Raw genomic sequence first — 17,425 nt, 5'->3', positions numbered from 1 at the left:
GATTTGCTTTCCTTTTTGCCCAGGGGTTAATCTGCACTGCCCCGGGCACACTGCCTGAAAAATGTTAAGAATGAGAGAGCTTCCCTAAGAAATATTGGCTTACAGTCTGCTTTAGAGATATTGCTTTAGAGAGTATTAAAAGTAGGATCCCTTTCTGATCTAAAAGCTACACAAAGCCTTTCCTGACATGAGCAGTGTCTATTTATAGATAGATGAACAAACACATTTTTTCAGCTTATTCATGAAGGCAAGTTTGTGTAATCATCTTAGCATTACATGAAATACAAATATGCAGCTGGATGTTCAATGAAATGAGATTTTTATTAACACTCCTCACCCCAATTCCAAAGAGAAATATAATTAGTAACTCTCTTAGCATCCCACATGAGGCAAGCAGGCAGGTCTGTCTGCTGTGCTTCATGTTGATTTATCATCCTAACTAATTAATTTATACCTTGTCTCATCTCTGCAGTCAAGGTGGTATAAATATAGCAAACACACATCGACAAATATTATGTGCTTGGGTCTGCATAGCTGGTTCTTTAGTGGCTGCTTTTAAGATGCGTTTCATCTCCAATCATTTAGTTACCAGTCATAGAATGACATTGTAAAGGTAAAGGAATGACATTGTAAAGGTAAAGGTACCCCTGCCCGTACGGGCCAGTCTTGACAGACTCTAGGGTTGTGCGCTCATCTCACTCTATAGGCCGGGAGCCAGCGCTGTCCGCAGACACTTCCGGGTCACGTGGCCAGCGTGACAAGCTGAATCTGGCAAGCCAGCGCAGCACACGGAACGCCGTTTACCTTCCCGCTGGTAAGCGGTCCCTATTTATCTACTTGCACCCAGGGGTGCTTTTGAACTGCTAGGTTGGCAGGCGCTGGGACCGAACGACGGGAGCGCACCCCGCCGCGGGGATTCGAACCGCCGACCATGCGATCGGCAAGTCCTAGGCGCTGAGGTTTTACCCACAGCGCCACCCACGTCCCTAGATGTGTTTCATCTCCAATCATTTAGTTACTAGTCATAGCTTGGAATGACATTGTAGTTATGTGTTTTAGCAATGGTGTCCCTTTCTTGTATAATTGCACTAGACCCTGGAACTGCTTTCAAAAGCAGCTCAGTGCTATGAGTTGTGATGTTATGCAGTAGCTGCTGCTACCCAAGTTCTGACCAATACTTCCTGACCTTGCACCTCACCAAGATGAAGCACATCCTCAAATTCTCCCCGCTTTTACATGAAATACACACACTCCTACCAGGCATAAAGCGTAGAGCTTTGTTTGCCTCGTCCATTGATTTATATTCCTGTGTAGTTTACTCCAGTAATTTAATCTGGCAACCTCTGTATTTCTCTGGCTCATTTCAAAAATAAGGTTTATAATTGTTAAAGCTCATCCCTTCCTGATAAGATGTATTGTGTTAAATTATTTTCTCCCCCAGTCTATGTAATTCCATTTGTGTCTTGGGCTGTTGACTGTTTGATTGTTAACAGGTTCTGAAGTAATTAAATTAGGTGAGCTATGATTACATGTGCCGCATTAATAGACCACATCTGTGTACAGCAGAGTCAAAACTCTGTCAGATGACCCTTGAGGTCCCGCAAAGGGAAAATAATATAATTCTTCTTCCTTTTTCTCCTTGGGTTGATAATCTGATTTCACTTATTTATTCTACTGTGTGATCCCCTTTAGACCTATACATTCTCCATCTTGTTTTCTCTCCAGGCTGCTCATTAAATTCTGAATAATTGCATATTGAGGCAGAAGTGCTCTTGGTGAAATTTATGCCACATGCACAAGATTACATCTTTGTACTCCATATTAATGTTTCTGGGAGTAGATCTTTGCTCAAATCATTAATGTAAATGAGAACCCTAAGTTTGTCTTTCTCCCTATAAGTGTGAATGGAATTGGTTGGGAGGGGGATGAGAATGCTCCTTTTTGAGCTTGATTGCTACTAATCAGCTGTTAGTAAGCTTTTGGTTACCCATAGGGATCAATATATTAAAATTGCATATAGTGTAGATTGTAGGTGGATTGCAATCTACAAACATTTATAAGGTTAATAACCTTTACCTATCACACTTTTAAAATGTCCCTTCATCAATAACCTGCCTTGCTGTGGAGATGTAATTGTTTTCATGCTAGAAGTCATCAAATGATGAGAGCGGTACGTGATAAGGCCATCAAGTAATAACTGCAGTTTTCTTTTTAATGGAATGCTGGAATCAAGCTTTCAAGTCACACTTTTTCTAAGGCTGGAATTTCAGGGGGAAAGGAAAGATTTTGCCAGAACAACGCTTACTCAATTTAACAAATTTAACAAATTCAATAGGATTTCAAAAGGAAGCCTGCTAGTTAGACACCATTTTTTAAGAAATACTTGCGATTCCGGATAGAGGGGACAGTTGCTTTTCATAGAGTGTGCCCACAGCTCCCACTTTAGTTCAGCTTAATTAGCACATGATTTTGTTCAGGTGTAGGCAACCTAAGGGGGCCGGATGCAGCGCAATTACCTTCTCAATCCAGCTCGCGGACTCAGCGTGTTTTTACATGAGTAGGATGTGTCCTTTTATTTAAAACGCATCTCTGGGTTATTTGTGGGGCCTGCCTGGTGTTTTTACATGAGTAGAATGTGTGCTTTTATTTAAAATGCATCTCTGGGTTATTTGTGGGGCATAGGAATTCGTTCATTATTTTTTTCAAAATATAGTCCGGCCCCCCACAAGGTCTGAGGGACAGTGGACCGGCCCCCGGCTGAAAAAGGTTGCTGACCCCTGAATTAGTTATTGCATGTTGTGGGCCTCCTTTCGTTTCCTTGAGAACCAGGGAAATGTTTCATTTCTCTGTTTCTCAGGTGTTGGTGGTACACGTTAAACTAGTGGCGGGGAACCTTCTGTCCATGGGCCAGCCCCAACCTGCCAGGTCTTCCCATCCAGCCCACCACGTCTCTCCCAGTATCCCAAACCCACTTCCAGTCGCTGTCTAACATCTCACTGCTGCCCCCCTCTTTCTCCACATTGCTGCTGCCTGCTCTCATTTCTTTCCTCTTTCTCGGTGCTGCATGTGAAAGTGGTGGACTGAGGGTACCGTTGGCTGTGGAACGCTGTTCTGGCAGTTTCAGGGCCTCGTGGCTCTTCCAGATTCTTCCTCTGTGCTTAGGAGATGTGGAAGCACTCGGCTGGGTGACCTTCTTCTGCTCTTGCGGGTTTTTGGAAGCCATTTTTGGTGCTCCAGAAATTCCTGGAGCTGCCTGGAGCCACCGCAGCTGCCGGTAAAGTGCTCTGCTTTTTAACGTTGCTATGAAGAACCCCCTGCTCACATTTGAAGAGTGTGTGTGTCTAGTCCCTGAAAAGGTTTCTAAAGTAAATAATCGAGCTCCTAGGGAAAGGAGGGCCTCCACACAGACCAGTTGAGGAGTGCATGGCAGAAGTTCGGACTATATGACCCTTTGGGTCCCTTCAAACTCTGCAGTTCTGTTATTCTAACAGGGGATGAGAAAGTCCGCATGTGATACTTCTGCATGCGCAGGTATGTGTGCATGTGAAATCGACTGTAGCTCTGTTCCCTTTGTGCTTTGGCCCCGCTGAGGCACTGGATGTTTGTTATTTCAGTGATCTCTTGAAAGAGGCCCCCCCCCCCCTGAAACTGCTGCTGCTGCTTTTACTAAGCGACACAGGAGGCATTTTGGTTTTAGTCACAGCAGCATGATCATTAAAGCTTTTTTCCCCAGCAAGAGATTCCAAAAAAAGTGAGACCTGTGAAGAATTCCTGGAGAGGGTTTTGTCAGATAGAGCCAACCTTTTCGTCAGGGTGGCTGCAAATACAGTGGTACATCGGGTTAAAAACTTACCGTATTTTTTGCTCTATAACACGCACCCGACCATAACATGCACGTAGTTTTTAGAGGAGGAAAATCCGTAGGCATGCCACCCGTAGGCATTCCCTCCATAACACGCACAGACATTTCCCCTTACTTTCTAGGAGGAAAAAAGTGAGTGTTATGGTGCAAAAAATACAGTAATTCGTTCCGGAGGTCCGTTCTTAACCTGAAATTGTTCTTAACCTGAAGCACCACTTTAGCTAATGAGGCCTCCCGCTGCCGCCATGCCGCCAGAGCACGATTTCTGTTCTCATCCTGAAGCAAAGTTCTTAACCCGAGGTACTATTTCTGGGTTAGCGGAGTCTGTAACCTGAAGCATCTGTAACCTGAAGTGTCTGTAACCAAAGGTACCACTGTACCATATTGGCCTTAATATAAGCCTCACTTTTTCTCCCAAATTCCGACCATGAAAAGTTAAAGCACAGCTTATATTCGCAACCTTACAGTATGCAGCCAGGAGCATGGGGCAAACAGTGCCAGGAGCGTGGAAAAGTGGTGCCTGCCCTGTGTGTAGTCCCCATCCTTTCCCCCAAGGCTGGGAAGGGAGAGAGTGAGAAAGGGGAAAGTTCACTGGCAATGCAGTGCGGCTCCCCCGCCTTCAGTATGCAGCCAGGAGCAGCGAGGAATGGAGTGTCGGAAATCAAGCTTTTATCAGGAGAAACTGGCACCCGGCTTGGTCTCCTGTTGACCTCCCTGGCTGCATTCCCCAGCAAGATCCAGGCTAGGTCTCGATAGGCGATTCTTCCCAAACGTGGGAAGAACACACCCCCTCCCTCCTGCTCCCCCGGCAGGGAAAAGGAGATAGACAGAAATGTATTTACATGCTTTTATTTCTGTCTTTGCAACATTACAGAAAACATGTCTGCTCTCTCCAAACTCCAGCAGTCAAGTGACAAAGACTTCCTGTACTTCCTGTACAGGAACAAGAGGAAGAGCTCATATTACACTCTGAGCTAATTGCATTGCCCTGTGAACTGACTGTCCCTCTGTTTCCCACAGACACTCCCAACATTCCCATCATGTTTTGTTTTCAAGCTAGCAGTTTGCAGCTGCATTGCTTCTATATCGTAACATGGAGTGGCTTATGTTCGGGTATATTCTCCTTTTTTTGTCGTCGTCCCCTCCAATTTTAAAGATGCGGCTTATATTCAGGTGCAGCTTCTATTCGGGTCAATACGGTAAAAGGATTAGCTATATTGCTCTTGAGTTTTTCAGGAATGAAGACTGCCAAGGAACCCCGAGTTGTGCTCTCATGAATGCAGTACCTGTGACATTGTTGTAAAGGACTGCAAAGCATCAATCCAAGGATCTTTTCATTCAATAAGTTGCACTGAAATAAATAAGCATTTGCTGTGACATGCAGAACAGCTCAGTTCAAATGTACGGCAGTGATCTCACTTACCAGCATGAGAGAGAATGAACGCAAACTCCATTTTAAAAATAGCCTGTAAGTCTGAGGATTACGGGAACCAGTCTTTATTTGGCGGCAGATGTGTTTAGGATCAGGATGCCAGTTATTAAGTTACTGAGATAACAGTCTAACTGCTTTATTTGCCATTGAGAAAAGAGTCCACATGTTCAGAAACGTCATTATAGAATGAAATGGGTGTAGGAGAGTTCTGAATCATCTCTTTCTTAGTAGAAACCAGTGGGTCTATTGGAGCTCACCAATATCAGGGTTGTGTTGTGATGAACACTGTCTTGTGAATTGGTCACTGTAATTCCTTTACTTTTAGGTGGTTGGGGCTATTGATACTGCCTGTGCCATTTGCATTTTCCCAATGCCTTGGGACCGGTTTACTTGGAGTATTGGCTTACGCTATTTATCCCATCTCAACTGCTTTTGTTTGTTTGTTTGTTTGTTTGTTTGTAAAACTACAACTTTTGCAAGTGCCTTATAGTGTTCATTCCCCATACACAAGGAATCAATCTTTTAACTGTAAAGTTGGTGTGTCTTTTAATCTGCGATTTTAGTTTGTAATGTACATTTTACAGGTTTATTTTATTTATATTTGGGGGGTTTAAAACTTGCTTTTAACTTTGGTCTTTTTATTGACAGTTTGAATGTATATTTTATATCCTTTGTAAACCACTTCAAGGTTTTATTTACATTTAAGTGGTACGCAAATTCTGTACGTACGAATGAATGAATGGTTAACGTACTGACACTTTCTGCTTTCTGTGGCTCTTTCCGTCTCCTGTCTAGAATCCTACCCAAGTTGGAACGGCTCTTCAGGTTTTCTATAACCTTGGCACTTTGAAAGTCACCGTCACTAACGTTGTGGATGGTTACTGCACGTCCTTGGAGGAGAACATCAACAATGCCTTGGATATTAAGGTTTTGACTCAGCCCTCTCAGACAGCAGTTAGAGGTACTATGCCTTCTCCCTTCTGTATTAATACAGTGCCTGGTAATTGGACATTATATTCCCATAAGCAGAATCTAATACAGTTCTTCATGTTCATATTAGTCTTCATCACACTTTACTGTTTGGTAAGCTGTTTCTTTTCTTTGGATGTGATAATACTGCAAGCTGCGAAGTGGAAAAGTCACATTGAGGTAAATGAATTGGCCCATTTCCAAGTCATTCTCACTTCAAACGTGTTGTACTTAATATTGCAGCACGGTATTCTCCTTCCCTCCAGATTTCAAGTAATGTCAACAGCTGGTGCAGCAGAGTAACTACAACAGCACAATGTTTACTCAGAAGTGCGTCCCCCAATTGAGAAACAAACACACACACACACACACACACACACACACATATATATATAGCGCAGCATCGCTTTCAGCTGGCTTTTTTAGTGCTTAGACTTGTGACCCTCATCATAGCTAATATGACATTTGCTTTAGGTCTTGGAATTTCTATTGGCATGTGCCAAAAGGGCTTATAATTCTTCCCCATTAAAAATAAAATACAATGGAAGGAGGCAATAGCTCCTCTACCATTCTACACTACGGAGTTTGGAGCTCCTTTTGTGAAAGTGTTTAAATAACAGTGTAATATTGACTTTCTGTTCTACTTCTGAACATATCAAATATACAACTTTATTTATTCATGACACTTCTATATTGCGTATCAGCCAGATCCTCTGGGTGATTTATGAACTTCAAAATTAAATAAAATCCAAAATAATAAAAAATGCACTGGAATATGGACACACTTCAGAAATGGTTACCTTTAGTTAACACACATGGGGAAAACGAGGCTATTTAGCTGTTCACTGTGTGCTGGCTGAGATTTATTGAGGCCTCCATGTCTGAAGAAGGAGCTGTTACTTACTTTGGCCACATTTATATTCCACTGTTGCCCCAAGTACCTCAGGGCAGTATATATGAGAGTTACCTTGTTTTGTCCTTGCAACATCCTCATGAGGTCCAAAGACTGTTAACTTGCCCAGGGCCATCCAGTGAGTTCATGGCTCACTGGAGATCTGTGCCCCAAACTCCTAGGTATAAATCCAAGACTTTTATGCAGTCATAGAGTTGGGAGTTTAGCCCAGAACCAGTGGCCCTCCAGATGTACCATTGTACTCCAACTCTCAACAGCCCCTGCCAGCATGGCTAGCCATCAGGGAATGATGGGAGCTGGTGTTCAGCAACGTTGGAGGCCCACAGGCTGCCCATTTCTGCTCTAGCACCATGCTGAACCAAGACCGCTTCCTTTCCATTTCTCTCCCAGTTCCAGTATGTCCCTTCTTGTGCATCCAGATATTTAAAATCCTAATTGTAGCAATTCCCCAAGTTGAGCTGTTGTCGTTTAGGTTTTTTGAGACAGGTTGTTCTTAAAACAGGTGGTCCTGGAAGAGCATCTATGCCAACACCAGGAAACACGGCGGCCTTTAGAGCAGCTCTGTGGACCAATATGGAAAAGCTGATGGATCAAATCTGTGCAGCCTGTGGGCAGGTATTTGGCTATTTAAACGTCCTCTTCTGGGCTTGGCACGGTTTGGAGGGCACCATGAAATGCAGAAGCGAGTTGGGCTGAAAATGACATCTTTCCTTTTCAGGTGCAGCATCTGCGGAAAGTACTGTCCATGAAAAGAGATCCAGTTACACAGGTGTGCTTTATTGAAGAATTAGCAAAGGTAACGCTTCTCTCCTGGCTCTTTCCCCTGCACCACATCGCTTCCTTCTAACTAAGTGCATTCTTGCAAAGGTAACTTGCCTTTTTTAATTAAGTCAGCAGAAAGGGAGTGTTCACTTTTTGGTATTTCAGTGTGTAATGAAATACAGTGGTACCTTGGGTTACATACGCTTCAGGTTACAGACGCTTCAGGTTACAGACTCTGCTAACCCAGAAATAGTACCTCGGGTTAACAACTTTGCTTCAGGATGAGAACAGAAATTGAACTCCAGTGGCGCGGCGGCAGCAGGAGGCCCCATTAGCTAAAGTGGTGCTTCAGGTTAAGAACAGTTTCAGGTTAAGAACGGACCTCCGGAATGAATTAAGTACTTAACCCGGAGTACCACTGTAGTGCTGACACACAGACTAGCCCGAACAGTGTGCATTGATGGATGATTCAAGATCTATAGCAGCCGTAGGCAAACTCAGCCCTCCAGATGTTTTGGGACTACAGTTCCCATCATCCCTGACCACTGGTCCTGTTAGCTAGGGATGATGGGAGTTGTAGTCCCAAAACATCTGGAGGGTCGACTTTGCCTACGCCTGATCTATAGTCTCTTGGGCACAGACACAAAGCTAGCTTGTATGTGTACCTTTCAGGCAAGTAGAACTTAACCATTTGATGTTTTGTGGGACTGGTGTCTGATTTAAACCAGGACCTCTGTTGCTTCGTGTGCAGTGTTAGCCTGCCAGCGTAGGCATGGCCTGGTCTATGAATCCCTTTTGTGCAGTTGTAGATGAAGTGGCCCAGTTTCAGCAAAGCACCAGGAATATCTTGCCTGCTTGTTCTCCTTGCCTTGGATGCAAACTAGTGTAATTTGCTCTGAACTTTTTTGGGGGGGGCACCTCTTGAAGATGGGGAACTCTGTAGAATGGCTTTTTAGGGAATGCAAGAGACTGAAGTATGGGAGGAATTGATAACCCAACAAGAGATGTGCATAAACACTGCCCCATCCCCACATGGCAGCATTTCGGCCCAATCCCTTGGGATGACTGCTTTTTTGTCATATTTGAAAGAATAATAAAATATCATTACATGCCTTTATTAATGATCAGTATTATCTTTTGCCATAATACTGTGTGCATTAGCTAATTAATCTTATGTATTAGTAAGATAATGTGTCTTTGTATGGTTTGTTGTCACATGATGCAGCCATCTGCTTCTCTCCTTTTTGGCAATTCCCTCTTTGATAAACAATCCACGGCTGTCCTTTGCCTACAGTAGCTCCCCTCTGAATACCTATTCTTATCCATTCACTTGTCTTATTTAGACAGATTTGATGAATGATCTTCCCAAGGGCCAATAACAGTGCTAGCCAATCAGTTCATCTATCACAATTTGTGAAGGAGTGCCCCTTCCTTAATTCATGTTCAAGTTCAAATTTTATGCAAAGGGAAAGAGAAAATGTTCCAATTCCATGTGCTGGACTATAAATTCCAACAGATTCAATTTTTTTAATGGAGAGGAGAGACCGTTTATGCAAATAGTTTGCAATATGAATATTAAACGGAGAAACAAAAACTTGTTTCTTGCGGCTGCATGCTCTTTGCAGTTTCTCTTATGAATCGACTTAAAAGAAAAACCCTAGGAAACATGCCCTCTTTATATGAGAAGCTTCTCACAGCTACGTGGTCTTTGTTAGGAATTACAGCCTGCCCTTCCCAAGGCATTGGGCTGAGTAATAGTAATTTATCTTACACACTGATGCCAGGAAATTATAGGCCAGGGACCTGCCTTGGGTAAACTAGTGGGAAGCATGATCAAAGGTAGAATGGCAAGGCACAGGGAAGCATAAGCCTTGCCCTGCAAGAATTAGCATTGCTTCTGCCAAGGGCTCTTGTGCCCTACTCATTTTCTGGAGTTATGGGAGATGCACCCCCAAAATGTCTCTGTGTTTGACATTGTAAGTTTCTTTTTGGCACATAGAGGAAGACGTTTCATAGTTCAGTGACACATGCTCATTCTCCCTCTGCAAAATGGTGTCATCCTAGATCTCTCTGGCTTCTCAGTATATCATTTATGTGTGAAAATCTAAGTCATGAGGAATAGGGTTGGCTTTTTTTCATGGCTGGTCACTATGAACACCGCATTTCTAAAAATATTATTTGCTCGGTTTGGTTGTATTTCCAAAGATATGTCTTTGGGACCAGAAGATGGGTGGGTGATTTAATAGACTGATACACCCCCCTTTTAAAGCTTCCCTAACCCCACTTGATGGCTTGAAGGGAGATGCCCTTAAAAATTCCTGCACTTCCCTAGCAAACATTGTACCAGAGAGGACCACTGTAAACCCTAGTTTAAGTAATTGAACAATATTTTGTTTTATTGTGAATTCAGGCTCATGTGGAACGTAGAATGTGTAATACTAGTCAAGAGAACTCAATAGAAGAAAGAGTATTGATCATTCAAATGGACATGTTTGCATTTGCATGTCTATTTTGATACCATTATTTGGCATTTACTTGGCTGAGGGGTGGGTCTTTGGTCCATTGTATTCTGTCTCAGTGCTTATTTCTCTGAAATTCTAACGGAATGCAGTTTTATTTAAACCCCAAACCAAATGTGCACTGGCCTTAACATTCATAGATGGCATTGGTATTGTGTGCTGAAAACCTGCCTTTTGCTGCTGCTACTGAAATAAGGCTGTCGTGTATTTTTTAAAGTCCCCTAGTTATCTAACATACAGTGGTACCTCGGGTTACAGACGCTTCAGGTTACAGACTCTGCTAACCCAGAAATAGTACCTCAGGTTAAGAACTTTGCTTCAGGATGAGAACAGAAATCGCGCGGCAGCGGCGCAGTGGCAGCGGGAGGCCCCATTAGCTAAAGTACCTCAGGTTAAGAACAGTGTCAGGTTAAGAACAGACCTCCAGAACGAATCAAGTTCTTAACCCGAGGTACCACCGTATTGTCACAAGCTGCTAGGTAGGACTTTTGGAACTGCCTAACAAGCCACTAAAATCTAGAAATGCAAGCATACCCTCAGTGTCTGTTGAGCAATAGGGACAGCCAGATGGGAGTGCAGGATCTGTTGAGTCTGCTGCCAGTAGTTAAAAATAAGCTGATAAATCATGGAAATTCTAATACTCATTTAAAAAGCCAAAGCAGTTCCACATATGATACTATCCGTTTCCACTCTACATAAAGTGTCTGGGAGAGGAGAGAAGGTTGGATTTTTGTATGTCCACATTAGAAAGTTGATTCAACAACAAAACACATTGGAACTTGTCCATTTTTAAAGGGCCGTATGCCCATTCTCACAGGAGATGGTAACATAAACCCTGCATTTTACATTCTGTTTGCTAATTACTGGTGGCGAGGTCAACTCTAGCATTACATTTATCTTCCTCAACAGCTGCGATTCCACTTTAGATGCCCATCTGTCTCCTTGGAGACTCTGCAATGCAAGTCAATGGCCGTAGCTCCACCCACATTGGTCACTGGCCACCCCCACTTCTGCCTCTGATCCTTCCCATCACTGTCATGTGCTCACCAGAACGTTGCCAAGGAGCAGGCGGGAAAGTGTTCCCCATCCCTGATTTAGACATCATTGCCGTATAAAAATAATATCCCCCTGGAATCATCTGTATGCAGATTAAAAAGCAAAGACACACACCTGACTTTTTCGTTTTAGTTTGAAAAGCAATATTCAAAAATATATAAACCATGTTCTCCCTGGTACCTACATAAAGAGATTACCTTTTAAAATGTTATTTTGCCACTGGAAAGCACTGAATATAATGAAATGTAGCCTGCAGTGAAACAAAACAAAAGACCCTCTTCAAAACTGTGGTGGTGTTTATTGATTGTGTGACCACCACACTATATTTCATATACACAAGAGCATAAATATATAGGCATTATACATATGTATATAAAATCTGATTCAAAACACCACAAACAGAAATAAAGGGTGGATTGAGGTGATTGGGAACTTGACAGTTCCTCTACTGACATTTTTTTTTACTACTGCAAATGATATCTTTTGCTCAGAGTCTCACATTTGGAAGTCACGTTGCTATAGAAATAGCGTGTACGGATCTTCCTTAGCTCAGTCCCACGAGGCCTGCGATACAGAATTGTTAAATCTTTTGCAGCCCTATGTTATGGCTTACAAATATTCATGGGGTAACTTCCAAGGTCTTTTGTCTTCAAGATGTTTTTTTCCAAACCTGCCTTTGGGGCCTCGATGATTAGAAAAACGCTGTCCATATTAGTATTAAGAGCTTTGCTTTGGGACCCCGTAGCAGATGAACTGCACAGTAATATTCTCTGTATAGCTTTACATTTCAAAGGGGCTTGAGAATAAATGTTTTTCATTGTTTTAATCAAACGGCTCCTGGAGGCTGTGTTATGTGCTGTATAAAAAGGAGGACTGAAATCAGTGTGTCAATACTAAGGGTTGGTATTTTTCATATATAAATAACACTGTTGAGCACTTGCAAGTAGTCATCTAATAATGCACATGTGGAATGTCATTTTAATTTTACATTTTAAACCTTGCCCAGGATGTAATGGTAGCTGTTGGTTATCTGTATTTTTAACTATTGATCTGTCATAATACTCACCAGAGGGTCTATTTATCAAGCATGTTCTCCACGACAATCACAACCCAAGTAGTCACTTGGCACAAAATGGAAGAACTTATCCACAGGATTTTTTTCCTACCCAGTGCTAAGTAATCTGAGTTTTGCTGCTTCTGTTTATGGAGAGGACGACGACCAAGATGATCAAGGAGGACAGGAAGCCAAGCCTTAGGAAGAACGGTTGAGAGAACTGGCTATGTTTAGCCTGAAAAACAGGAAACTGGGAGGAAGATAAGATGGCCATCTACAAATATCTAAAGCAGAGCTTTCCAAACTTTTCATGTTGGCGACACACTTTTTAGACAGCAAACCAGGGGTCAAACTAACCCCTTTCCAGCTCTGGGAGAAGCGCAGGGAGCATTTGCGTGACAAACCTACACACTGCAGCCGACACACTAACGTGTCGCGACACACAGTTAGGAAAGCTCTGATCTAAAGAGCTACCACATGGAAGATACAGTGGTACCTCGGGTTAAGTACTTAATTCGTTCCGGAGGTCTGTTCTTAATCTGAAACTGTTCTTAACCTGAAGCACCACTTTAGCTAATGGGGCCTCTTGCTGCTGCCGCACCGCTGGAGCACGATTTCTGTTCTCATCCTGAAGCACAGTTCTTAACCCAAGGTACTATTTCTGGGTTAGCGGAGTCTGTAACCTGAAGCGTCTGTAACCTGAAGCATATGTAACCTGGGGTACTACTGTAGATCGAGCTTGTTCTCTCCTGCTCCAGAGGATAGAACCTGAAGCAAGGGATTGAAGTTACAGTGGTACCCCGCAAGACGAACGCCTCGCAAGACGGAAAACCCGCTAGACGAAAGGGTTTTCCGTTTTGGAGGCGCTTCGCAAAACGAATTTCCCTATAGGCTTGCTTCGCAAGACAGCCCATAGGGAAATCTCCGGGACAGCGGGGAAGCGCAGCGCATCTTCCCCACTGTCCTCGGACCTCCTCCGAAGCCTGGCGGCGGGGCGGGGACACCTCCTCCCGCCGCCGCCGGGCTTTGGAAGGCTCCTCCGAAGCCAGGCGGTGGGGCGGGAACACCTCCACCCGCTGCCGGGCTTCTGAAGGCCGGCGGGGGGCAAAAGTCTTTGTTCCCCCCTGCCTGCCTTCCCGGGAGAGCGGAGAAACACAGCGTGTTTCTCCGCTGTCCCGGAAGGCTTTTGAAGGCAGGCGGGGGGGAGCAAAGACTTTCGCCCCCCGCCCGCCTTCCCAGGGGCTTTTAAAGCGCCCCGGACAGCGGAGAAGTCCTCCGCTGTCCCGGGGCAATTTTAAAATGCCGCCCGCCAGCATTTTAAGATCGCCCCAGACAGCGGAGAAGTCCTCCGCTGTCCCGGGGTTTTTTAAAATGCTGGGGGTGGGAAGAAAAGCCCTTGTCCCCCCCCCCAGCCTTCAGAAGAGGTCGGGGGACAGACTGTCCCCGGACCTGGTCTGAAGGCGGTTTCCATAGGAACGCATTAATTGATTTTCAATGCATTCCTATGGCAAACCGTGCATCGCAAGACGAAAAACTCGCAAGACGAAGAGACTTGCAGAACGAATTAATTTCGTCTTGCGAGGCACCATTGTACAAGAAAGGAGATTCCGACATATCATCAGGAAGATCTTTCTGACAATAAGGGCTATTCGACAGTAGAACAGACTCCCATGAGAGGTGGGGAACTCTCCTTCCTTGGAGGTTTTTAAGCAGAGGTTGGATAGTCATCTGTCATGCATGATCTAGTTGAGATTTCTGCATTTGCAGGGGTTGGACTTGATAACGTTTGAAGTCCCTCCCGATTCTACAACCCTCCCGACTCTATGATTCTGTTTCAATTCCCAGTAGTAAATTTCCACCGTTGGCTGGAGGGAGTTAAAAAAGCTGGAAGGCTTTTGATTTTTCTCCTGTTTGGGAGCTACTTGTAGTGTTCAAGTCTCCTTACTTTGCAGCTGGTTCTCTTACTTCCCCTTCCCCTCGAGGGGGGGGGGCAGTCGTATCGTGCTTCTGCAATTAAACCTCTTCCTGCTCTTATTGAGAAAGCTCTATGGACTCAACGAGTAATGAGATTGTCTGGTGAGCCCTGTTCACACCGCTGATGTAATTTCCCCCAGAAAGGGTATCCATCTTTGTCATTTGCAGCAGAAACAGCAGCAGAGTCTTGTGACACCTTAATAGAATTAACACATCTATTATGGCCTAAGCTTTGGTGGCCCACAACCTGCTTCGTCAGGTGGTTTGTCTCTTTTCTACCCTACCTGAGAAAGGGGTGGGGGTGGCATTTCACACTTACCGTAACCTGATCATCTGGACTGTCCCACCTGCTTAAGGGATGGAGCCTAAAAGGTGATGCATTGGACAAATTGTCCTGGAGGATTCCTGCTTTGTTGCAGATTTGTTGTTGTACAAGAAGCAACTTTCCATAACTAAAGAAGAAGGGGAGACCTCTGTGAATATTTGCATTGTCAATCCACGTTGCTTAGCGTTCCAGTAGACTAGCAATAGGCACCACCCGCCTGTTTGAAGAGGACTGATAGATAGAAATTCACTAGTAATACTAGGTTTTCCTTTCAAATATAGATTAATTGCAAAAGACAGACAGCAAGCTTGTGATTTTTCTAAATGAGCAGATAAATATGTTTTGTCTAAAAATAGGATACTTGTTCTGTCTTAATGTTGAAGAAATAATTTGAAATGAGACTTTTAGATTGCAGCTGTAATGTCATTGCTTGTTATCACAGATGACACAGTATGCCAGGTTTTTGGCTGGTTCTGAGGAATTCATTGATTCTTTGGTAGTAATTGACTGGAACATTCAGTTATACTTTAGAGCAGTGGCATCAGGATAGATTAATGTGAACAAGTAGGTTCACATTTCTGTCACTACCAGCCGTTTTTGCCTTCAGGAATAATCTTATAATCCTGTGACTAGGCAGCAGTACTCTAAATTTGGAGCCTGTACTGTTGATGTGAGCATCTGCAGATGCATGTGATACAATGCTTGCAGCAGATGTAGTACTTCTGGTTTGCTTGGAACCTCCAGCTGGAAATTTATTGGGCATAACCGTCAACATTGCATAATGTTGCATAATGCAGAAATGTGTAACTTTGAACCTTTGTTCCTATGGCTTTCCTTTGTTCTGTGATTTATCAGAATAGTGAGAGAGAATTTTAGTTTCACAAGTGAACATGCACCAGTGGATTAGGAACCTGTCTATCATTGCCACACGTTGCATATCTGTAGTTATTTAAGAGCACATTTGGATTATAGTTGGGACTTGCAATGAGTCAGTGAGCTAAAGGAGACTTGTAGTCCACTCTTGGGGTCATCTGCTGGTTGCAAGCCATCAAAGTGTTGTCATACCTGAAAGATCACCTCATCAGGGGTAGGCAACCTAAGGCCCATGGGCCACAAGCGGCCCATGGGGGTTGTTTAACTGGCCCACGAGCCGCCCCCGAACCGAGCCCCCACGCAATGTGCTGAACTGGCATGGCACAACGCAGGGACTCACTTCCGCGGCACTGGAAATTGCGGGCGCATGCGCAATCCACTGGAGTGAACTGGCCCAGGTGAGGCAAAGCTTTCCAACCCCTGCCCTACATACCTAAATTATATCTATGTTTTGTGGGAGATGGCACCCTGCAGATACCATCCCAAGAAACATCTGTAGTGTAGCAGCACCTACACTTTGGAACTCCCACTCCTTGCATCGCAAACAAACGCCTTCATCATTGGCTTTTGGGCACATGCTAAAGACATTCCTCTTTCAATAAGGCTTCTAAATTCTTTATCCCAGTTGATATCTTCCCTGGACCTAAATTGATTTATGTATGGGTTGTTGTGTTGAACTGTTCTTATATTTATAGTTATTGCTTTTTGAAAAGGTTGGGCATCTGATTCAGTCAATCAAGGTGCATTATGTAGCATTATGCAGACATAAGCTTCTGCGTAAGCATTTTCTGTTGTGGGAAACAAGATACTGGACTAGAAAGGCCCTGATCCACCAGTCTCTTCTTGCATTCTTACAGTGAGATACAGGAAAAATATGGACTCATTCAACTATAAAATAGGATAGTGGTCCTGTCCGTAAAAACAGAAGGATAAAAATGTACAAAGTGGAATAATATTGGGTGGTCATAAGCATAAATCAAAAGATAAATATCAATTCAATTGATATGTGAATACTAACCTTAATAACTTCTAAGTGGCCATGGAAAGGAGCAAAACATCACCTGCAGAGCAGAAGACTCAAGGAAGAGGACATCTAAAAGCACACAAATAAGATCGCACCCGTGTGTGTGTGTGTGTGTGTGTGTGTTGAAACTACATTTATATAAGCACCTGTGTGTGCTGCTGGTGGAAGGGAGAACTCATTGTGTTGCTCTGAGGGAAATGGGTTACCAGACTCGGCAAAATGCCTCCCGTGCTCTTCAAATACACTTACAGGTCACAAGAGGCTGATGCCCTTCGTCCTGTATTGCTCTTTAAAAGAGTAGGAGTTTGATTGAAACGATTTCCACTGAGCTGAAAAGTTAATCGGATGCAGTCCATTACTCATCTTGTCAGCGGCTTCCACTATAGCGGATTGTATTACAAGATGATAATCTGTCTGTTACTTGAGTTCACAGACAGCATTACAAATGTTTCTCCCTTGCCCGCCCGCCCAGTCGCTGTTTGTGTGACTTAACGTTCTTCGTGTGTGTGTAATTTCACCTGGCTTCCAAGCTTCATGAAATAACACACACACACGCCCGGAAATAAGTCCTGTGCCGGCGATGGTGTGTTTTGGGTGCATTCTGAAAACCTTTCTACCCATCCATTCTCTCGCTGATGAGTGCTGTTGGTCAAGTGCATTGC

The 17,425-nt window shown here is 43.8% G+C and overlaps 1 protein-coding gene and 1 long non-coding RNA gene across 5 annotated transcripts in view; one reads left to right on the top strand and one right to left on the bottom strand.

Moving 5' to 3' along the window:
* COG5 (component of oligomeric golgi complex 5) overlaps positions 1-17,425 on the top strand; it is a 156,056-nt gene that overhangs the window by 89,727 nt on the left and 48,904 nt on the right. For all 4 annotated transcript variants that reach the window (XM_083463445.1, XM_083463446.1, XM_083463447.1 and 1 more), the window contains exons 8-10: positions 6,090-6,255; positions 7,679-7,791; positions 7,895-7,972. In XM_083463445.1, the coding sequence (XP_083319571.1) occupies positions 6,090-6,255; positions 7,679-7,791; positions 7,895-7,972 (357 nt within the window). The remainder of the gene's footprint in view (positions 1-6,089; positions 6,256-7,678; positions 7,792-7,894; positions 7,973-17,425) is intronic.
* The window catches only part of LOC310687989, a 28,214-nt gene continuing 25,117 nt past the window's right edge, over positions 14,329-17,425 (bottom strand). The window contains exon 3 of the long non-coding RNA XR_014516716.1: positions 14,329-14,993. This is a non-coding gene — a long non-coding RNA (uncharacterized lncRNA). The remainder of the gene's footprint in view (positions 14,994-17,425) is intronic.

This window comes from Podarcis liolepis (assembly GCF_965112155.1).
Source record: "Podarcis liolepis genome assembly, chromosome: 10".
Lineage (NCBI taxonomy): Eukaryota > Metazoa > Chordata > Lepidosauria > Squamata > Lacertidae > Podarcis > Podarcis liolepis.
The sequence above is the reverse complement of the archived record's forward strand: the minus strand, read 5'-3'. Positions and strand labels throughout refer to the sequence as shown.